Source organism: Lethenteron reissneri, chromosome 48 (genome assembly GCF_015708825.2).
Source record: "Lethenteron reissneri isolate LAM-NWPU_2019-01 chromosome 48, ASM1570882v1, whole genome shotgun sequence".
NCBI lineage: Eukaryota > Metazoa > Chordata > Hyperoartia > Petromyzontiformes > Petromyzontidae > Lethenteron > Lethenteron reissneri.
This window is the reverse complement of record NC_083826.1, coordinates 10836370-10859786: the sequence shown is the minus strand read 5'-3', so window position 1 is coordinate 10859786 and position 23417 is coordinate 10836370. Positions and strand designations below refer to the sequence as shown.

The 23417-nt window shown below is 49.1% G+C and overlaps 1 protein-coding gene across 2 annotated transcripts; it reads right to left on the bottom strand.

The window, feature by feature from the left end:
- Positions 1 to 6010: 6010 nt before the first annotated feature.
- TNNC2 (troponin C2, fast skeletal type) lies at positions 6011 to 22903 on the bottom strand. 2 transcript variants are annotated; one of them, XM_061571721.1, is made up of 7 exons: positions 22781 to 22903; positions 17306 to 17320; positions 13993 to 14044; positions 13200 to 13343; positions 11724 to 11838; positions 9714 to 9850; positions 6011 to 6276 (listed from the first exon to the last, which is right to left on the bottom strand). In XM_061571721.1, exons 1-7 carry the CDS (start codon positions 22781 to 22783, stop codon positions 6239 to 6241), a joined length of 504 nt encoding a protein of 167 aa, XP_061427705.1. In that variant the 5' UTR covers positions 22784 to 22903; the 3' UTR covers positions 6011 to 6238. The 2 variants fall into 2 exon arrangements, with proteins under 2 accessions (XP_061427705.1, XP_061427706.1); XM_061571722.1 differs by lacking the exon at positions 17306 to 17320 and having other exon boundaries at positions 22781 to 22884.
- Positions 22904 to 23417: the final 514 nt, after the last annotated feature.

Below are 23417 nucleotides of genomic sequence, written 5' to 3'. Positions count from 1 at the left end.
CAGCACCCCAACTCCTCGTTCTGAACGAGGGGTTCGGGTCAGATGCCGAGCAGCTGCATCCTGAACGGACTGGAGTCGACAGAGTACCGGACTGGAGGTTTTAGTTATATTTCAGATTAAAGGCCTAGCTTCTCGAGGAGAAGAGAGACAGCAGAGATAGGGAAACTGAGCCAGACCGGGAGTGATATGTCCAAAGACGTGGGTGACAAATGGACAGAGCAGGGTGAGGTTATCACGCAACATTAACACGTAGTAGTAGGAGGCTTTGCGACCGATATTATCCGTAAGAGGTTTTTGGGTTAGATCGCATAAATATAAATATGTCTATGCAAGACAGTGACTGTCGGCCCACCCTCCTTTCTCCCGACTCACTTTTACTGAAATAGCTACTAAGGATAGTTTTTAACCTCGTATGCAAAAATCATGGGCGGACACCTTTATTAATTTATTATAAGTAGTTTACAATTTATTTTCAGTAATTTACAATTATGATTAAAAATAAATAAAATAATTATATGCAGCTGCAATTCATAATGTGAGGGACAAAGCGAACCCCGTGCCCCCCCCCCCCCAGATATAGAAGTCAAACTCCGCCTGTGACAATAATGTATGTAGGCTATGACTATATACTGTATATATAATCACGCGCCTTTTGCCCGTCCAAGGACGGGTGTATTTCAGTAAATCTGAAACTTGCAAGCGAAAAGCAGACCACGATGTGATATTCATTGCATCAATTCGTGTGCAATCTGTAAGGCTGCGGTGACACAAACTTATTTCATTTAAAGGTTATAATCCCCTGTTCAGCATGACGTCCTTTTAACTTCTATGTCTCAATAGCGTTACGGAGATTGCGTGACGTGGGGGTTCTGCCTTTGTAGTGAGGGTTGTAAGTTGACGCTGAGGAGGGGGGAGGAGGCGTCTCGCCCCCCCATGTGGAGTGACATCACCCAATAAGTATTATAAATGGGGGGGGGGGATGTCCATTTGGAAGACGTCACCTCTTCATGATTATTAATGAGAGGGGCTGTTCGATGTGAAGTGACGTCACCCGCTCATGATTATAAATTAGGGGGATATTCATGTGGAGGACGTCACCTATTCATGATTATTAATGAGGGCTGGCTGGTCAATATGGAGTGACATCACGTGCGGGACACACAGACATTCTTGGCTCATTATAGTAGTCAATTAGTAGGACCGTGCATTGGGCCTAGAAGAAGACAGTCTCACTCTGACAGTATTAATGCAAAGATTTAAAGGTCACAATACTCACAGTTAAGTTTTCGTGCGCACTTGCTTTCATGCGCATGCCAATTATCAGAAAATCCTGGTTAGTGTTCAGTATCAAAAACCAGCAGCAGTAGTGCTACTGGATTTTACACTGTGTATTTTTCGGAAATGCAATTTTTTCATTTGCAACAAAGTGTTCTTTTTTTCTGCCACTGACGGCTGAGCACAAAGCTCCTGTCTGACTGAGAGACACTAACACACTAATTTTTATTTTACCAGGTAAGTCCCCACTGAACTATATTAAAGCATTTTTTTAAAGCGACCTGTCCACATATGATAGCTCAGCGAAGCGGCGTATCATCACGTGGAAACTTATAGCAGCCAAATACTCAAAACGCACGTTGATTCTAAATTTTGAGGAAAACACGGAGGACCCTGAGAAAAATCCACACGACCACGGGGAGAGAGACATGCAAACTCCAAATATTCAGGCATCGGGATCGGACCTCATGCAATTCAGGCAAGGTAGTTAACATCTCGCAAAGATGGTTGAGGGATTGCAGAAATTGTTACTTTTAAGACTGCAGCTAGAAAATGTTATATGTTTAATGAACCTTTGGGTTAAACCGGTAACCAAAATCTTTTTTTATTTTAGCGTGACAAATTTAATTTATATGTACGTTAAACTTCTTTCACACCGTGCGGGGCAAATGACAACAAACCAAACACAAAGCAGTTCTAAAGAAATGAGTTTGTTAATCGAGATGATGATTTAAAAGTGCATAGCTCCATTGACTTCCGAATATCGGAAAGAAGAGCGTTCCAGATGGCCACAGAAGCGCATCTGAAAGTGCGTGATGAATTTGGGTTCGGTTTCATTTCAATAAGATTTACAGTTACTATTCCGGTATTCGTTTCGGCTGGACTCTCTGGTGAAAGCTGCATTACCAAGCTGCAGCATGTACAAAATACTTTGGCACACGTTGTGACGGATACTGCAAGATCCGACCATGTCAGTCCAGTGCTCGCTGAGCTGAATTGGCTTCCGGTTGCTGAACAAATATATTATACTCTTTGGTTCTTTCAGTAAAGTCACGTAGATAGAAAATTAATAGATCACGACGTTTTGATCGCAACACAAGCAACCGTCATCAGGTGAAAGAAACACAGCAGGAGAACTGCTGTCGTAGGAGAAAGAGTTGCTGCAACAAGAGTTTATAAAGCTTTTGGTGGTGCAACCCAATGGTAAGTGGGAGGAGCTAGAGAATGATTTTTTACGTAAATGTAGATGTAAGAGATTAGCACGTCAATGTGAGACGGCTCCAGCAACCGGGGGTGTGCCAATGAGAAGATTAGCATGTCAATGTCAGAGAGCCGGGCAACAGGATACCCGCAAGAGCAAGAGATAATGTCGCATTCATTACACACAAAGTGCTTTCCACAAATTAACCAAAATTCTTAGCTGATCTCGTCAAGGAACATAAAGCATCACGCAAACTCCGGTCATCTTCGCAGCAGTGGCTTTTGGCTAACCATCGAACAAAGATGTTCACTACATCGCACGCTTTCGGATGCGCGAGAACGCTCTTCCTTCTGAAATTAGGAAGCCACTGGAGCTATGCACTTTGAAATCTAGATTTGAAACTCGTTTATTTAGAACTGCTTTTTGTATTTAGTTTGTTACCCTTCCCCAGCACCTCCGATTAACATGGTTGGTTACGTACGGTGTAAAAGAAGTTCAACATACATACGTACAAAAGACGTGTTTCCCACAATGCAAACAAGAGTTTATCTCTGGTTCTTTTGGTAAAGTCACGTAGGTAGAAAATATTATAGATCACGACGTTTCGATCGCAACACACGCAACCGTCTTCAGGTGAAATAGAGGGGGAATCTGCGAGGCAGGCTGTTTATAATGGTTTCGAGATTGGTGGAGCAGCTAATGTAAATGTAGGAGCGAGCAGGAGAGTGCGAGTAGGAGAGAGAAATCTGCTTGTAAATGTAAGCTCGGCGAGGGCCGAGCTTGGCCAGGGCCCATAAACCTGCTTGTAAATGTAAATTTAAGCTCAGCGAGGGCCGAGCTCGGCCAGGACCCGGGAATTTGCTTGTAAGTGTAAATGTAAGCTCAGCAAGGGCCGAGCTCGGCTAGGGCCCGGAAATTTGAGAGTTGGCTAATATGGGCAGGTAGGAAGGGAACATCAAAGCAGTTAAAACTTTACCTGGTTGAATTTCGATTTAAAGCTTTTGTGACTGAAGGTATTCATATTCTTGGGTCTTTCGGTAAAGTCACGTTAAAGGGTTGATCACGTTCTTCCAATGATTGCTTAATTTGCATCCATCTTCTCGGTTGAAGTTATGTCTGTGTTTATAAATTTGGATGGCTTCATGGACAAATGTTTGATGGTAGCCCAAAGGTTTGTAGAGTACCTTGGTCTCGGAAAAGACAATATTGTGTGAGCCCCCCGCGTTCAAACAGTGATCAGCTACGGCAAAGGTATTAGTTCTGCCGTGTTTCAAATCTGCCTTGTGTTCGCGAACACGGTCCGAGACATGTCGTTTCATTTCCCCAATGTAACTGCTACCGCAGACACAACTTAGTTTGTAGACACCAGGGTATTGCATGTCAAGAATCACATCTTTCACGGATGGGATCAAATCACGGATTTTGTGTACTGTGTTGGATCGAACCTGAATCTTGTGTTTGTTCAAGATTTTGGATATCTTTTTGGTAACCTCTGCTATGTATGGCAAGGTGATGGTTTTGATTTGGTCCTCAGAGGGTTCTCTCCCTATGGTTGGGGATACAGCTTTGCGGATTGTGTGATCCGAATATCCATTCATCTTGAGGGCTTGGCATACATGCTCCAGTTCACTGGATAAGTGGTGCTGGTCGGAGATGCAACGGGCCCTATGGTGTAGTGTTTTGATGAGGGAATTCTTCTGGGCTGGATGGTGGTGGGAATCAGGCTTTAGATAGGAATCCGTGTGGGTGGCTTTCTTGTAGACAGTGTCCCAATGAGCCATCAGGTCTCTTCTCGATCAAAACATCCAGGAATGGTAGCCTGACATAATTTGGTGTATGGAATTGATGTGGTTGAAAAATTGGTTCAGTGGTTGCAGGCCATGTGGCCAAATGACGAACGTGTCATCTATGTATCTGTTCCACAAGTAAGGACGTAGGGTGGGTGTCTGGATGGCATCTGTCTCAAAATTATCCATGAAAACATTTGCTTCTACTGGCGATAAGGGAGAACTCATTGGGGTACCCTCATTTTGTTTGTAGAATGTACCATTCCAGGTGAAGTAAGTGTTGGTAAGGCACTGCCTTACCAAAGTTGGTACATCTGGATTCAGTCCCTGTTGGACCAAGTCTTCAATGATTGCAATGGTGTCAGGTACAGGTACCTTGGTGAACAAGGAGATAACATCAAAACTAACAAGCAGATCATCAGGAGACACTGAGATGTCCTTAATTTGAGAAACCAAGTGAGCTGATTTAAGTACAGCTGAGATGGCCTTGCCCGTTAAAGGAAGCAGGGTCTCAGACAGTAATCGGGCCAGTTTGTAGGTGGGTGAGTTAATGGTGGAGATGATAGGATGGAGTGGGGTACCTTCTTTGGAAGGCCATAAAATCTGGGTGATCTAGCAGCTGAAGGTTTTAGAGAAAGCTGCTTGGTCGGTTCGATTAGAGAAGCCGAATTACTGATGATATTGTTGGTTTTCATAGCCAGGCGGTTGGTAGGATCTCTATTGATTTTAGTATAGCTGCCATCATTATGTAATAAAGGACTACGCCGACACACTGCTGTGTCTCCGTCTCTCTCTCTTTATTCTCGTTTGATGCTCGCACTCTACTGGTCCCAAAAGCGGACCGGCTGCTCCTCGCGCGTGCCCCGCGCGCCCCTTTCATCAGTCGCACCGCTCCCCGCTCCCGCACACCGTTGGCTGGAAGCGTCTCCACGTGGCTGATGGCGCAGGTACCCTTCGGCCACCAAACGTGGTCCTGCTCCGTGACTCCACCTATATTCCCCTCACCACGTGATCCTGTCTCCACCCTCTCACCACGCCCTTCACCGAACCTTCCAGATCCCGACCTCCGCATAGCGCCCCGCTGGCTCCGCCCTTAGGCTCCGCCCCTGCTCTTCTCACATCCGATTGGACCGGAGGTGGGCGGTGGACCTTCACATACGCCCCCATACTGGGCCCTGCCCCCAATACCCCGGGCTGTATGATTGGCCCAGAGCCGAGCAGCGAAACCCCGCTTATGCTCGCATTACAATTACAAGCAAATTTCCGGGCCCTGGCTGGGCACTGCCCTCGCCGAGCTTACATTTACATTTACCAATACATTTTCGGGCCCTAGCCGAGCTCAGCCCTCGCCGAGCTTATATTTACAAGCAAATGTATCTTTCCTACTCGCACTCTCCTGCTCGTTCCTACATTAACATTAGCTGTCCCGCCCATCTCTAAACTTTTATAAACAGCCTGCTTCAGCAGATTCCCCCTCTATTTCACCTGAAGACGGTTGCTTGTGTTGCGATCGAAACGTGGTGATCTATTATTTTTTCTACCTACGTGACTTCACCGAAAGAACCAAAGAGTATGGATTCCTGCAGTCACAAAAGCTTCAAATCAAGATTGAAGAGTTGATCTGTTCCACCAAAACCATGATACAGTGTGGCATCTAATGACTCGTGAACTGCTCATCTCCACAGCTTGGGGCGTTTGGGCCTGTGGCTGTGTCTAGTCAAGAGAAAGACATGGCAGAGACACTGGAGGTGGTACAACGTTTTTATTTTTCCGAAATCTGTCGTCAGTGAAACATGAGGCCAGGACAGGACATTCGCAACTGTGCCATGACACCAGCAGCAGTAGCTGAGATGTAATTCGTGTAAAATCCCCAAAAATATATATAGAAAAAGCAGGTAAAATTGTGGAACCATAGTCACTGGTGCTGCTGAGTGGGTGTGGTGGTGGGCAGGAGGGGTGCCGGCTGGTGGTTCCCTTAAGGTACCGAGATGCCCTCCATCATCTTGAGGAACTCTGCAAAATACAAGGACGACATCACACGCCGTTATTTGCACTTTTAAATAATCTCGATTGAAAACTAATTTATTTAGAACTGTCTTTTGTGTTTGGTTTGTTGTCTTTCCCCCGTAACCTCCGATTAGCACGGTGCGAAAGAAGTTCAACATACATACATACATTTAATTGAAGTGGTTAATTTGGGTAGAGTGGTGGCTAACATTGGTGGCAAGTGATGTGTGAACTTGTCCTGGAGTCCCTTTGTCAACCCGCACTGACCAGAGCCGAACGTTCCTCCCGATGGCCATGGCGTGGGGAGGCCAACTTTCAGCTAAAGTTGTGTGTATGTGTCATCACGTGTTTGCATCATCACGTGTTTGCATCGTATGTGATGTGTAAACATCGCCACTGGGGAGACAAAGGCGGCCGGGCGTAGTGCTCTCCACCTACCCTCTTTGTGTGCCGTGCCGGCCTTCATAGGTGCTACTTGCGAATTGCACTTGCTCCAACAGTCCGATAAGGCTATATGGGGGGGAGTTGTGTCTTTGTATCGCATGTGTCCATCAACAACCCTTGACACTCTTGCAATCAAGATGTTCCATCTCAAAGGATTTTTTTCCTCGGCGAAATATATTTAAAATGTATATTCTTTAAGGCCTGTCAAATGTTATTGATTGTAGGTTCCAGAGGTCTATTAATAAGTCGATTTGTTCCAGGGACGTGCGGTCAGGGGAGGCAGGGGAGGCAGAGCCTCACCTGTCATACTCCAATGAAAATAGCTGTGACGAAAAGTAAAAAAAAAATCTAATCAAATAAATATTAAGATTTTTCGACTGATCTGTGTTATAAATGTAATTTCTTTTTATAGTCAAAATCGCCAAATTTGCAGAGCTCCGCTGCAAATACAGGAAGAGACAAGAGGTGAGGCAGCGATGAGCTCAGCCCCCCTCTGATTGCACAACCCCTCAGTAACTGGATGAAGCGCGGGCAATAAGCGCGTGCCTGTTACTATCTCAGTATGTCACCAATGTAATGTTTGTAGACCCCTTCATTTCATGTCATCGCCTTCCATACTCCAGGCAACTTATTTCACGTATGTGTATAAAGATATTTAGGCTCGCTGGTCTCGTCATGAAACTGCAATGAAAAAGCACCAGGGGAGGCAGCTATCACATCTGCCTCACTGAGGGGGGCGTGTTAGACACGTCCCCCTCAATGAGGCCACGCCCCTCAATGAGGCCACGCCCCCTCCGTGAGGCCCACGCCCCCTCAGTATCTGAATCTGGCTCTGACACTCGCCAGTGCTTCACCAGCCATTGACCTCACCGCACGTCACTGATTTGTTCGTAAGTCCAACTTTACTCCTGTTGATTAAAAGCATGTTGTTTGGCATGTAAATTTAACACGGTGAATGGCTTTTAAAGTTGTATCATCTCTTGTTGATGTAGATGCCACTGGCTCTTTATGTTCTGCAGATGTAGATGCCACTGGTTCTTCACGTTCTGCAGATGTAGAATGCACTGGTTTTTCACGTTCTGCAGATGCAGATGCCACTGGTTCTTCACGTTCTGCAGATGTAGAATGCACTGGTTCTTCACGTTCTGCAGATGTAGATGCCACTGGTTCTTCACGTTCTGCAGATGTAGATTCCACTGGCTTTTTATGTTCTGCAGATATAAATGCCAATTCCCTTTGGTGGTCGTGTTTCCTCTCTTGAAAAACGTACCCAGATATGTCTACACAGTTGCTCTCTTCTTCTCTTCATAAATCAACTTGTAACAGGCAATAGCATCGTGAATAGCTGCCGACACCTTAGTAAACCTTTCAGTGTTTGGGTCCTGGGACTCAATACAAGCCGGTGCTTGGGACCGAGCAACCACTGCCATCTATTGCACGGCGGTTGGGCTTACGACTCTCGGTCTGAACAGGCAACTGGACATACGGACAAGTTTGTCCGTATCTCTGAAAGTTCGTAAGTCGACTGTTTGTAAGTAGAGGAGTCTCTGTAAATTTCATTGGGACCCGAGGATTTCGTGCGGAGTCCCTACACCACTTCCTGTGGCCCAGCAGCTGGTGACAGTAGTGGAGAGCCCCTCTCAGTAACTCTTCATCTCAAGCGGTGCTTCTCAACATTGTTTGGCTACTTTTGTACCCCCTCCCCCTTGTTGTTTCAACCGGGTGTACCTCCCTTGCCTGACCCAATATGGTTCTGAGAAATAAATGTATGAATAATGAACATCAATATTTTTACCAATTGCCTATTTTGTGACGTATCCTAACTAGCAAATAACTGCAATCGAATACAAGATTCAACGGACGCTTTGCACGTCATTCACGTTCGCCGGTTACTCATGGAAACCACATTGGTTACGATCAACGAGTTATTATATCGTTCTAGGGTTTCCATATGGATTTTAATGTTATCGTAGTTATTTTATTTCGGCAGAATCATACAACGTGATTATTCACCAATGACTCCATGTATGATATTTCACACATTTATAAATCACCTCACGTATCCCCTGGGAAATTTCCATGTAACCCCCAGGGGTCCCCATAACTCCGGTTGAGAACCACTGCTCTCGATCATATTTGTAAATCATTTTCAAAGGAGGCTGGTGGATCACACACATTCGTAAAACTTTCTACCCAATGGCATTGAGACATTAATCTCCTAGCTTGCTAGGATATGGTGGTACTGTGAGTGGATGAATTTCCATCTGTAGTACATCTGTAGTCCATCTGTACGGGGACTGAGTGTTACCCCCTCGCATTCGTCGCCTTTTTCCGGGTGCTCCACTATCCTCCTCCCAAACGTATAAACGCTAGAGTTGGCCAAACGGTCCGAATGTAGGACCACAGAGCTTCGGCAATTGTTCGAGCCGGCTCTGACCGCCTTCTCGCTTGTCTGTGGTTTCCCTTGCGCCTCCATTGTGAAGATTGCGTGCGCTGTAGATTCTACAGCGCTTTGCGATGCACACTTACATGGACGATAACATATTAAATATATAAATTTAGCCATTATTAACCCTTTCAGTTCGATGACGTTTGTGAACGTCATTGGAATGGAACCAGAAGAAAAAAAAATAACTTTATCAGTACCAAGGCTCCTACAAGGCCACGCGTGAGGGAGTGTAATGCAGTTTGGTGTTGGCTATCGTAGAGTGCGGCGATTATGCCGCTACGGTTTTCTGCGGGCGAGTAACGACGTCTTTGAAAACAACGGCACTGCTGCTATGCCTCCTCTACATAAAATTAACACCGAACCCGCTTGCGCGTACCGAGTATTCGGCGGTTAACGGGACCACCCACCTACTCTGCAACTTTCAGATGTTTTAGGAATGGTAAAAAGGGTTAAGAGGACCAAACAAAAATAGAGGAGGGGGGGGGGTCCACATTTCTGCGCTAACAAGAGCCAAGTTCACACACAAACCCCGCCAGAATCGCACTCTCACCATCAAAGTCCAGGCGGCCGTCGCCATTTTTGTCGCCGTCCTTCATCAGCTCGTCCATCTCCATCTCTGAGACGTTCTCCCCCGTGCTCATCAGGATCTCCTTGAGCTCATCGCGGTCAATGTAGCCGTCGCTGTTCCTGCGCGACAACGCCGTGTCCCCTCACTTGTGTCACACGATGACGACGACAACGTGCACGAAGTGCGAGGAGAGGGTGGTCTTAGCGTCGTGCGAGGCCATCGGGATGTTGCTGGATGCTTCGAGATGCTAACCACCATGCGTCTCAGTCTTTGTTCAGCCTGCGTATGCATCTCACGTGTTATCGCGGATTGTGCAGTACCCCTATGCTAAATGTTATTTATCATAACGCACTTGCCGAAACGTCGCTAGTTGTATATTGGTTCTTTTGAAGGCTACACATGGTGTTATTGATGGACGTGTTGATTTTTTTCATGTATAGTCATGTAGCGTTTATGTACGTGTAATGACTGAAAAATTAAACCAAGCCAATATGTAGTCTAACGGCTATTTGAAAATAAATAAAGGTCTCCGATTGGTAGAAGGCGGCCTCTATGGTGATTGGTCGGGAGGAAGACTTTTAAAGGGATTGAAGGAATAAGGTTTGAACGAGATTGATCAGAAAACAGAGAGTATCCATTAGTGGGGAAGGACAGGGAAGGGGGCCCGAGGAATATAATTGGAGAGAGCATGAGTGGAGACAACCACGAAGCCTAGGGTCCTTTATTGTGGTTGTGTCCAAATAAAAAGTTGCTTTTACTACTTCGTTGTCAGAGTCGTTACATATGTAGTGTAATAGCGTCGGCTGGTGACCATCAGCAACAACTGTGGTGGACAAACATCACACGCCAGTGAGCATATACATGGGTGTGTCGGCAGGGCGGAGGACCTGGGACAAAGGTCATTTTGGGCCCCATCTGGAAGCCCCTGGAACCTACTGTCTTCGCTCGATATTGCGCTGCTACATAGCCTGTTTTCTGTCTTGGTCAGCGTCGTCGATGTTAGATGGATAGTGTTGTGTATAGGCTAGCGACTGTAGAGTGTACAGGTGAGATCGTGTGTGTTCGATAAAGAAGGTGGCTCTATAAACCTCGTCTCCGACTCACTGACACTACACACACATACACATATGTTCAACATCTTTCGCACCTCACGTAGCAAACTGTGCTAATCGGAGGTGTGGTCAGCACTGGGGTTATACGTCAAACAGGAAGTCGGGAGTTCGATCCAGACCATTACGCATTTTGTATATTTTGGGTTTGTGTGTCTCTCTCTCCCCGTGACAAGATGGAGACGGAGACAAGACAGAGATGAGATCGCACACTGCGCTATGAACCCGGCGATCCGAGTTCAAAGCCCGCTCACGGTCAACACCAATGACGATTATTTGAACCAATCATGGGCCTACCCTAAGTCTACTCTACCTCAAATAGGTTCCTGGTGTGGTTTGTGAACATCGCCACTGGGGAGACAAAGGCGGCCAGGCGTTGTGTTGGCCACCCACACCTCGTGTGCTGTGTTCGCCTTTGTAGGTGCTCGTGAACAGTACTTGCCCCAACAATCTGTTCAGGCTATATGGAGGATCCTTGTCTTTGTAATTGTATCCAGGGCAGTGGGGAGCGGTCACATAGCGGTCAGCGGGCTGTGCTAAAAACGCGGCGACCCGAGTTCGATTCCCGCTCACGGCCACCACCAAAGACGATTATCTGCACTGGTCCTGGGCCTCCCCTAGGTCGAGTCAGCCTCAAATGAGTACCTGGTGCAATGTGTAAAAACATTCCCACTTGGGAGACATACGCAGCCGGGGGTGGTTATGGCCACCCACCCCCTCATGTGCCACAGTGCCGTCCTTCGTAGGTGCTACTCGCTAACAGCACTTGCCCCAGCAGTCTGTTAAGGCTACACAGGCTGGTGGGGAGGGGGCAATCTTTGTCTTTGTACCCATGGCTCGCAGGCAACCAGCCATCAACTTGCGTGGCGCGGGCGTCACAAACCTGTCGAGGATGCGGAAAGCCTCGGCCAGCTGCTCCTCTGTTTGGCCGGCGGACTCCTCCTTCATCTGGCGCACCATCATCACCAGGAACTCTTCGAAGTCGATCGTCCCACTGCCTACAATCAAAACCAAAGGGGACCGTTGTCAGTGTTATCACGCAGTCCGGTTGTGGTAGGATTGGGCTAATCGGAGGTGTGGTCAGTGATGTGGCATTTTAGTTTTGTTTTTCCTTGCACTTCCGATTAGCGTGGTTGGGCATCTTTGGCGCAAAAGAAGTTCAACGTACGTACGTGCAAGTGTTGGTGAACTTACAGTTTATAGCAGTTCCCGGTCAGGGTTTGAGCCGGACAGTTCAGCAAAATTGATGCCTGTGTTGGGGTGGCATGGAATCATTCGTACCGAGATCTGGTACCAGTAATGTGTTGAACTTTTTATTTTATTATACCGTAGACTACTGGACCTAGGCTGCCTGAGATAGATGCGCGGGTTTGGTGTACAGTGGAGAGGGTGACAACGAGGGAGAGGGTGTCAACAGTTGAGAGGGTAACAACAGTGGAGAGGGTAACAGCCATGGACAGGGTGGATGGATTTTGGTCTACTCTTCCGCGCTGACCAGAACGTGTTGGTGGAGATGGGCAGTATCCACACCCACGCTTTGCCCCACCACGTACGACCCTGCCGTGTGTGTCTGTCGTGTGTGTTTGTCCCAAGAGGTGGTGGACGGGGATTCTAGAAACTTGTCCTACTGATTTCCACTGCCGCATTGCCAGGACGTGGAATGGAACCGGCGACCTCCTTCTTACAACTCCAGTGCACGACACATAACACCATGGCTGAGCCCTGCGTTTCTCAGTTAAAAATATATATTTTAAAGTTTTGTTCACTGCTTGCCATAATTGCGGCAAACCAGCACATAATTCGTATCAGTTTCAGCATTCGGTCACTGAAAATGTAAACAAACCAGGGTTGGCATAGTGGCGAGATGTTAACTACTTCGCTAGGTATGAAGGAGGTTGTGGGTTCGACCCGACCCTGACGCCTGTATATTTGGAGTTTGCGTGTCTCTCTCCCCGTAGTCGCGTGGATTTTTCTCCGGTTCCTCCAGTTTTTTCCTCCAAATTTAGAAACATGTATTTAAAGTATTTGGCTGCTATACATTTTCACTTGATAAGTCACTCCGTTGAGCTATTATGTGTGTCCAGGTCGCTTCTTAAAGATAGCTATATAGCCCAGTGGGCCTTAGCTGGTAAAATAAAAAGTTTAGTTTAGTACAGTTTTACAATAAATAAATAAATCTATTTTAGTTCAACCACACGGTAAGAGACTGCTGCACCACTACGTGGGGTGCTTGGCCCGATTTCCCTGAGGCATCGTGTGGCTCTCGTGTGACCCCCGTGTGGCCCTCGTGTGGCCCTCGTGTGGCCCTCATGTGGCCCTCATGTGGCCCTCGCGCGGCCCCCGAGCGGTCCTTGTGTACCGTCCTCGTCCACTTCCTCGATGATGGCGTCCAACTCCTCCTTGGTCGGGGTTTGGCCAAGCAGCTTCATCACCTTGCCCAGCTCACTGGTGCTGATGTCGCCGCCGCCATCCGCGTCGAACATGTCGAAGGCCGCCTTGAACTCTGAGTAGCAGGGGGGGAGGGGGGGGCACGTGGCGATGCGTGGAGGCCTCAGCGCACAGCGACCGTGGCTGTGCCGCCCGTGTCTGGGCTTGGCCAGGACTGTCTGGGAACCGGTGTCGGTATTCGCTTGACAGGAATTCATTTGTGCCGAGGTCCGGTAACTGATATTGTGATTTGCAATTAGATATTTTGGGTTGGTGTTGTTCGTGTAATGCCAACTTTATTTTTAACGTAGCTCCCCACCTCCTGACAGAGCCGATCAAATGATGTTGTGAGGTCGTGGGGAAATACGCCAATCGATTTGGCTTATCAGTAAAACTGGAGGAATGTTGAAACACCCAAGTAAAAATGTAAAAACAAATGATACCAAGTTTTACTGGATAGGATGCTCAGCATCATCAGGTGGTGGTATTTTGGTGAACTTGATTACAGGACACTGCACAGTTTTTAACGACCTTGGCTGACTGGAGAAGGTGGAACGCCTGTTGATGTCCAATGAATCCCACAATCCCTGGATCCTGGTGGACTATATTGTTTGTTCAAAGATTCATGTTTTTTGTTGTTTGCAAATTGATTGAATAATTTCAATAATATTTTTTGTTTTGTTTACGGGGGGTACATTTCAAAACGGCGAACAGCTCCCCCTTACCTGCGATCTGCTCCTCGTTGAGATGCGCGCGCGCATCCGCCTGCGCCTCAGTCTGTAGGGGCAGACAGACAAGGAGGCAGCGGTGAATTAACTTGACTTACGCACGCGCACGACGCGTTGGTTGATTATTATTATATATTTTTCTCAAAAACAGAGAATAACACGGAACCGTGCTGGTTATAGCAACATGCAAATGTCTGCCACTTGATCAACCGTTTACTGCAATGTCGCGTGGCCAAAAAAATCAACCTGCTTCGCACCCTGGGGCGGTCAAGACCGTGGCAACCATGCTTTTTAGACAAACGTCACAGGCCTTGTGTGCGTGCAATACGCCCTCGGGTCCAGCTACCGCGCAATTTGCTTTTACTACCACCGCCCCCTCCCCCAAGCTCATTTCCCGTAGCTCAGTCAATCGTTCGGCGACAGTTTTTTTGTTGCTTAATGGAGCCATCAGAGCAAGGCGAGACATATCGTCAGTCTGGAACTCGATAGACAGAGCTTCATGCCATGTGAGTGAATGGCCCCGGGATACGACACTGGAGCAACTACTTTTTGGAGCCACCCCGTGGGGCCTCTCTGACCTAACGCAAGAAGGAAATCGTTCATGCCCTGCGCATTGGTTCGCCGGTCGTCAGTCATATGGTATATTTACGATTTGTATGATTCAAATTTGGGATATGCCAAATGAAATTTAAAACCTACGCTCGAGAAATAGGCTGAAACCCGAATTCGAACCCAGGGCCTAAGAAGTGTCAGCACGGTGTTCTGCGACTCGGGAATTGGCCTCCCACGAGCCTCCGTCCACTCGTTGCGTGTCGCGATCTGGGAGTCGTGTGTAACACGCAGCGTCTGTGCTTCACACACCTCGGGCGGTGAGTTTTGGGGGCCTTGTTGGGCGCCGGGCTGACGCGTGACGTCCGTCGCCTTCGAAATGTGGCTCGGTGTTACGGGGGAACGAAGCCATCTCTCACTTTTCTTATGCAAATAGTTTTTGTTAAGTTGCTGAAAAGCAACGATTTCATCGGTCGCTGAAACAAAATAACTAAAACTGACTTGAGCTCAGTGAATTTTCGCCTTGTCAAGACATCCATGCACCGACCCAAGTACCGCTTACCTCCCCTGTAATACGGCAGGCGTGTGTTGCATAGTTCACCCCGAATATGTACATGTTCTGTGTGGTGCATGTTTGTGTCAACCGAACAACCCATTTCATGCTGCCACTGGAGTTGCAGCATCGCGTTACACAGATTTGAGGATAGAGAGGACAATTTAGATTATTTATTTTACTTAATACTGCAAACGCCGAGAGCAAATGTGAACGAGCCACAGTGGGAGGGGCATCGACCTCTCGAGCTGCGTTGACACGCTCGCCGAGATACGGCAGCAACAACAGAAAGCCGTAACGCCGCCTTGAAACTCGACTTGGCGGGTTCAAGGGGTGAGGTCACGTGCTTCTATCGTTCCGTGCGAGTGCTGATTGCAAGGGTGTGGCAGACAAAGGTGGGTTATTCCTGGGACGTTATCGGTGTCAATATGCTCGTTGGAAGCTCATCGTGCTGGGAGCAAAGTGGTGTTGGAAGAATTTACAAGAATATTAGAATTTAGTGTCGAGTTAAATGTCTCAATGTTCTATGAGATGTTGTGTTGATGTAATATTGCAAGAATAATTGGCCTTTGTAAATCGGAAAAGATGCGTTTGGATTTTGTTCTAACACACCACGTGGACTCCAGCCGCTGGGAAGCTCCGCTTTGGTGGTGGGAACACGTCACGTGTGTCGTGTGCCTCTCCGTATTACTAATACCCCTTCAAATACAAACCATCACACGCTGCATGCACCTGATTATTGGTAAACACGTTAGTCGTGACACAATGCATAAGCATACAATTCGGTTCTTCTTGACATATCTCTCGGCTCGGAATTAAATAAATATTTCTACACATCCCATCAGCCCCACGGCCTTCTGGGAGGGCATAATTTCAGCAGCATTGGTTCAATACAAGTAACTCTGGACCGATTCCAACATTCACTGTCTCATCAGCGGAGTCAGGCTTATTTGAACGAATGCTCGTGAACTGCCGGATGTTTATAGGCAAGAAAAAGATCCCCCGTATCGCCTTTAATAGGATGTTCGGGCAGGTGCTGTTATCGAGCACCGATGAAGAACGGCACGGCACACCACGCGCGCCAGGCCGCCTTTTGTCTCCGATAATGCGGATGTTTACATACCGCACCAAGTACTACAGAGTCGACATCGGGGAGGCCTATAACCAGTTCAGATAATCGTCACTGTCATGGGTCGTGAGCAGGAATCGAACTCGGGCCAGCGGATTTTCAGCGCAGTGCGCTAACCACTGCGTCACCGCTCCACCATCGTTGTCTTTGTCGCGCGTGATACACGCGCGACAAAATTTTACTGCGCCGATTCTTCTCCACGATACGCGACGCATGCTCAACTATGAGGCGCGTGCAGCGTGTTGAACTCTATTGGTATTTTAACCGGAGACGACCGGGGGACGTGGGCAGGCCACCGCTTGTGAGGCCCTCCCGTGTCGAAGAGCTCCCTGCGCGGTGGTTGTGGTGGTGGTGCAGAGTTCGAATTTGCTCTGGGTTGGCTCTAGGCCGAGAGGGGGGGGGGGTACTCGCCCCCCCCCCGTGCCCCCCGCGTGTCCGCACGGCCACCGTGACCCCGGGAACCCCCACACATCGACTCCAGCCCCGTGCCAATCACTCGCAGCGTCTTGCACGCACGCCTCGTGATGGGCGCGGGCTGTCCGTGTGATGCTGATGATGACGTGTTTCTGTGTGTACTGTATGTGGTTGTATGCACGTGTATACATGTGTGTGTTCGTGTGTACTTCTATGTGTGTCATGTAGTGGCTGTATGTAGTGTGTATGTGTGTGTGTGTACTGTATGTACGCGTGTGTGTGCGCGCGCGCTGTCAACATTAACATCAGCAGCTCAGCAATGCCCCCATGCGCTCGACCCGCGGTGCCGGGGTGGGTATCGGCGGGGAGGAAGGAACCTCAGGGCCAGTCCGAGGGAGCCGCACCCCATGGGCCGTATGAGCCGGGACTGGAGCCGCACTTATCCTGCGCATCACTGCTGCCCGGTTTTTACGTGGGGCTGCTGAGCCAGCCGACTGCAGGAAGCGGCTCACGGGCCGAGCACGACGGCTCAACCCGCCTCCCGGCCAAACCGTGACCCCAGAACCACGTTCCAACCTTTATTATTATTAATGTTTGCAAAACAACATTCGCAAAGGGGTGAGTGAGTAATTTATGCAGTGCACTGCGTTTAATGCATCACAAACCCCTCCGGCTTCTCCCTGCACATGGGGAAAAAGATAAAATGTGACAATTAACACGACACGTGTCACAGACGCCAGGCAAAAGCAACGGTGGAGATCAATACACAGCGTGCTAGCATCACACACACAGAGCAAGCTGGCATCACACACAAAGAGAACACTGGCATCACACACAGAGCAAGATGGCATCATACACACAACACACTGGCATCACACAGCACGCTGGCATCACACACAGAGCAAGATGGCATCACACACACGTAGCAAGCTGGCACCACACACAGCGCAAGCTGGTATCACACACACGTAGCAAGCTGGCATCGCACACAGAGCAAGATGGCATCACACACACGTAGCAAGCTGGCACCCACACAGCGCAAGCTGGTATCACACACACGTAGCAGCTGCTCGCACAGAGCAAGATGGCATCACACACACGTAGCAAGCTGGCATCACACACAGAGCAAGATGGCATACACACGTAGCAAGCTGGTATCACACACAGGGCAAGATGGCATCACACACACGTAACAAGCTGGCATCACACACAGAGCAAGATGGCATCACACACGTAGCAAGCTGGTATCACACACAGGGCAAGATGGCATCACACACATGTAGCAAGCTGGTATCACACACAGAGCACGCTGCCATCACACACACGCAGCAAGCTGGCATCGCACACAGAGCACGCTGACATCACAAATGCAGCACGTCGTCATTCGTTCATTCTCCAGCTTCACGATTCACGCGTGTATCTGGATATGCGGTGCTTATGAGAATAAGTCGTTTGCAAATTAACTAAAATGCTCCAGGCGACACGGATCGACGCGCCCACTCCCTGTCCATTCTGAAGTCACGCGTCTAGGCCGCAGTCAATGACCTTTAAGATGAAACAATCACAGTTGTGATCACAGTGAATAATCATCATCTTGACCGTCGAGACGGAGAACATGAGTGACAGCAAAATTGGCAGACAGTTCGCTGTCTCGCCACAAACAAAAATCTACACATCCTATCAGCCACACGGCATTCTGGGGGAGTGCATGACGTGTGAAGTGCCAACTGGTGGCCTCGAAACATTGAGTAGTTTACCGGCATCGGTTCAGGCAGACCCAACTCTACTCTTTGGTTCTTTCGGTAAAGTCACGTGGAATGTAAATAAATTAAATAATAATAGAATACGACGTTTCGATTGCAACACAAGCAACCATCATTAGGCAAGAATGAATGAGAAAACAAACATAGTAAACTTAGAAATGTAATGCAATACAACACAGAGAGTCGGCTAACACAACAGTCAACACCCTACCTGGTTGATTACGTTTTTCTAAAGATTGCTAAATTTCAGAGAGACAAAACACAGACACGGAGACACATAGACAGACACAAGCAGAGAGAGACACCCAGAGACACACAGAGAAAGACACACGTCTCTCTCTCTCTGTGTTCTGTGTCCCTCTCAAATTTAGCAATCTTTGGAAGAACGTAATCAACCAGGTAGGGTGTTGACTGTTGTGTTAGCCGACTCTCTGTGTTGTATTTAATTATATTTCTAAGTTTACTATGTTTGTTTTCTCATTCATTCTTACCTGATGATGGTTGCTTGTGTTGCAATCGAAATGCCGTATTAAATTATTATTTTAAAAAAAAATTCTACGTGACTTTACCGAAAGAACCAAAGAGTAATTCCTGCAGTCACGAAAGCTTCGAGTCTAGTTTAGACCCAACTCTGTTGATGAGACAGCAAATGTCGAAGCCGGTCAAGGGTTTGCTTGTCGTCGAACCAACGCCGTTGAAATTGTGCACTCCCAGAAGGCCGTGTGGCTGATGGGATGTCTGTAAATATAGATACGCGTTGTTAGGCGCAGAGACAGACGTGGAAAGGATGAGGTGGATGTCTTGCTTGGCTGTGTTGATGGTTTTAATCAGGATGACCTAGTTTGGAAAACTGGTAACGCGCCTGGTGAGATCGAAGATCCGTCAGCATATTTCGAGTTGCTATTTCTCCACAATGGAAACGGCCTAATCGCTGGGGCTGGGGGCCGCATTAGTGACGCCCCTACGGGCTGTCAAGACCAAAAGAGTTGAGATGCCCCTGCGTAAAAAAATCCGCAGAGCCCCCTTTACACCTCACCCGCCGGACTGCTGGTAGTGGGCATTAGCCTAGCGACGACTGCTGCGCTTAATCCCAATGCAGTGATTTGCAGTGTCATTATTTAAAGTTTTGCTCAAAAATGTTTTATCATAACGCCGGTGGCGTCATAATGTGCCTTCTGGATTTCGAAGGACGTCAGGGGGTATCTAACGTCTCCTCTGAAGCGGGTGGCTCGAGGTATTTTTTGTGAGGTGAATACACCCCGCAGTATTAACCAGGGTGGGCTGCCGGAGTTGAACCGCGACCCTCTTGTAACGAGAGGGTCGCGAATGTGCTACTGCTGGGCCGTCCGTGCCACCGCCCCCAAGAGGGGACACGGGGGCTCTGCTCGTGAAAGGCAGCGCCACGAGGTAACTCCACGGCGACGGGCGGACTATTCACGTGTGGTCTCGTACTGCACGTCCGCATTGTGGTCGTGAGCCTCACAATAACAAGCAGCACACGCTGGGACAAAGACAAATACCTCTCACCCCTCGTGTGGGCCACACAGACTGTTGGGGCAAGAGCTATTAGCGAGTAACTCTCCGTGAAGGCTGCCACGACGGCGCAGGAAGTGCCGGGTAGCCAGCTCCACTCCCGGTCACTGTTGTTTTTCCAATGCTGATGTGCACGCAGGCTGAGTATCTGGTATTGGCCGTGAGCGGGGATCGAACTCGGGTAGGTGGGTCGTGGCGCAGCGCGATGACCGTTCCTGCACTACCGTTTCCCCCACATCATGGGCACACGTGCGCGGGTACCGTGGTACGGGGACACGGTGGAGAAGGTAATTGAGGAAGATCTTTGGCGGAGTCGCGCACAGCAATGCGGCCTTCCACGTCAAAGTTAGCGTCTCGGTGCTCAAATGAAAGCTCGTTCCTAGCGCCAGGTAGTGGGAATTCCGCATTAATATGGCAGGTACCATTGTATCCAAGTGTGAAAATCATTGTGAATTCTCCGGCGGTGATGTAGGCTGGCCAGGTGGAATTCCACATTACTATGGCAGACGCCATGGTATCCATGTGAGAATCACTGGAATTCTCCGGCAGTATTGGAGGCTGGCCAGATGGTGCAGCTGAATGATTGACCCCGGCGGGGGAGGGGGGGGTTTGGCGCCTATGTGTGTTGGTCCCTGTATGCACCCCCATCTGGACTTTTTTTTGGCCTAAAAATAAGGGGGGCTGACCCCCACTTGGCCCGGGCACAGCGGCGGAGGCGGTGTCGGCCCTTGTGCTCAATAAGAATACATTTGTGCTTGCGCTGGCACTTGGGTATTTTTAACCGACAGATGAGGGATGCCTAATAAGGAGGCGCGGGGCCAGGAGAGGCGCACGGAGGCTCTAAGCAGATGCTTCCAGACAGGCTCGGGTGTCTCGCAGGCGTGGACAGAGCCGGGGACAGGTGCCGGACACACCCGGAATCATAGCCCCACCACCCGCTGTCCGATATCCACACCCCGCATAGCCCCTAGCCCCTACGCCCCCTGAACCCACAACCTACCCTGGGACACGGGTATCACAGTGGTAACGTCTGCGTGTGCCACAGCAAGGAGGGCTTAGATTTGACTGGGCGCCTCTCTGTGTGGAGTTTGCACGTTCTCCCTGTGCTCTACGGAGTGCGAGTGTTGGTTGTGTGCGAGTAAGTGATGCGTGTGCGTGAGATTGTTGTGCGTGTGTGTGAGAAGTATTTTCTTCCCCTGTCCTGCATGGGTTTCCTCCAGGGTCTCTGCTTTCCTCCTATAGCAAACATACACAATGATATTGGCATTGGTCAAACATCGCAATGCAATACCATCGGTAAGTGATTATTATTGTTATATCCATAGTCCCTAGTCTCTACCCACATCTCTCTCTCCATTATCCTAAACCCCCCCCCCCCCCTCCAAAGCCACCACCGCATACACCCGTGGGCCTCCACCCAAGTTGACTCTCCCCCTTAGCCTCTGGTGTGGTGGCCCACCCCGCTTTACCGCTCTGTGCCCCTCTATCGGGCTCAACATCCGAGGGGAGCTTCGGCGGGTCCTGCCTGCAACCCATACCCCTGTCCACACCCCGGAGGCCCTACCAAACAGCGCGCCATCCGACCACGCCCCGCATACCGCACATCCAAACGCCCCACGTGTGACCACCACCCGCTGGCTCTTCCAACGGGCCGGGCCCGCACTCCCACTAAGCGCGGAAGCCAATCAGGGGCGCATCGGTCGCACGTTCGAGACGGGACGCGTCGCGTACAACGCAAGTGCCACAATAGCCAGATAAAGGTTTGTGTTTAATTGAGTACGGTCTACACGACGCCCATGGAAGTATGATTGAGTAAGGATGCTATTAGGGACAAAGCACTGAACCGGCGCCACAAAGAGCCTGGGTTCAAATCAGGGGCAGCCACCCGCGAATAAAACTGGGTTCGGGTGTGCAGCGAGTCAATGGTCTGAGTCCGCTCACCAAATATAAAAAAAAACAGCATGCTACTTTGCTTGTGCACTTGATTCGTATACACGTCACCACGTGCTTTCTACGTGTCAATCAACACCCTGAACTCCCCTCGTAAACGAGACCTTCCATCTCCAGGGATTTTCCTGGTTAAATAATTTGATGGGATGTTTTTTGTTATATATCTATCTCTCAGAATGTAAATATCATCACCGGTTTTTATTTTATTTCATTTACCACGGTGCGGTCCAATTCCCCGGCACGTGCGGCTCTACTCCGCGCCGACTTGTGGCATTATTGACCGCCTGCCAACCTGAATCAATTGGATGAAATGAAACTAAAAACCCGAACTGTAAATCGAGAACTATTTTGCCCTTTGCACTTCCAATTCGCACGTTGCCACGAACTGAACGACACTGGCCCGAGCAGTCGATGAAGCGCTCAGAGCACATTCGACACAGCATGCGTCCCAGCGTCCTCGCATCGACCGCTACTTTTCAGAAATTGAGCGTTTGCTGCACATCGTAATAATTCACAGCCTTCGTCAAATCGGCCGGGCTTGCAGAAGAACGAGTTATGATCTCGTTCGCCGCTGTCGGCCTTGGCCGGGAATCGAACTTTGGCCTCCGACTCGTGCGCTAAACCAACTCCGCCACTCTGAATCTTCGCTCTCTGGTCAATATTACGTACAGCTGAACGCATTGCATGTGTACGCGCCCTTCGAGAGATCGATACAACGCGTGGACAGATGATTGTTGCCAGTTAAACCTCAATGGTGTATGTACGTATGTTGAACCGCGCTAATTTCATTTGCACACAAATGAAATTGCAACGGTAGCTGCCATTGCATCAAAAGAACGAGTGTGTGTGTGGAGGACCTTGTTGGTGATGAGTGGTTGCATTGGCAATGCTCACCATTCTGGTCGTCTGTTCTCCTCCTCCTTCTCTGTCTCTGCGCCCTCCCAGATGCTCACAGCTCCAGCGCGGAGTGTGAAGAACAGGGGGAGCGCGCTGCTAAGTAACCCCCACACACCTCCTTAATTGGGCTGCCCCCCACTCCCCAACCCCACCTCCAACCCCACCCACCCCGCCTCCCTGGGGGTGGCCCCGTGCTATTAAGACAGCGAGGTAGGGTTTCGCCACGGAGGCATCTGTACAAACATTGAGACAGGCGGTGACATTGGCGAGAAGGGGGCCAACCGCGAGGAATCGGATACAGACCCAAGGCGCCGCACAGATCACGGTGTGTACACAATTCGGGCGCAGCTCATCGCGGCGCTCAGTGGATTTACACGCTTTTATTAATGTGCTCCGTCTCGGTTGTCACCAGCCGTGGTCTCTCCACTGCTGGTTGGGGGGGGGTCCCCACGCTGTTGTCATCCGTCGCGGTGCTGCAATGCCGCAATTCGATCTCTCTTTTGCACGCGAGCTCAATCACCACAGTTGGTGCGCTGCGTTGGCCATGGTGCACAAATAACAACAACAAACTCAACACGGTCCATGTCAATAATAACACCGTTGCCTTGAAATGAAAAATATGTAATGGGCAACG

Coding starts and splice junctions, on each gene's coding strand:
- TNNC2 (XM_061571721.1), bottom strand. Junction 13,344..13,992: donor CAACGAGGAGCAGATCGCAG/GTAAGGGGGAGC, acceptor CCTGCTACTCAG/AGTTCAAGGCGGCCTTCGAC. Junction 6,277..9,713: donor CGGCCGCCTGGACTTTGATG/GTGAGAGTGCGA, acceptor TGTATTTTGCAG/AGTTCCTCAAGATGATGGAG.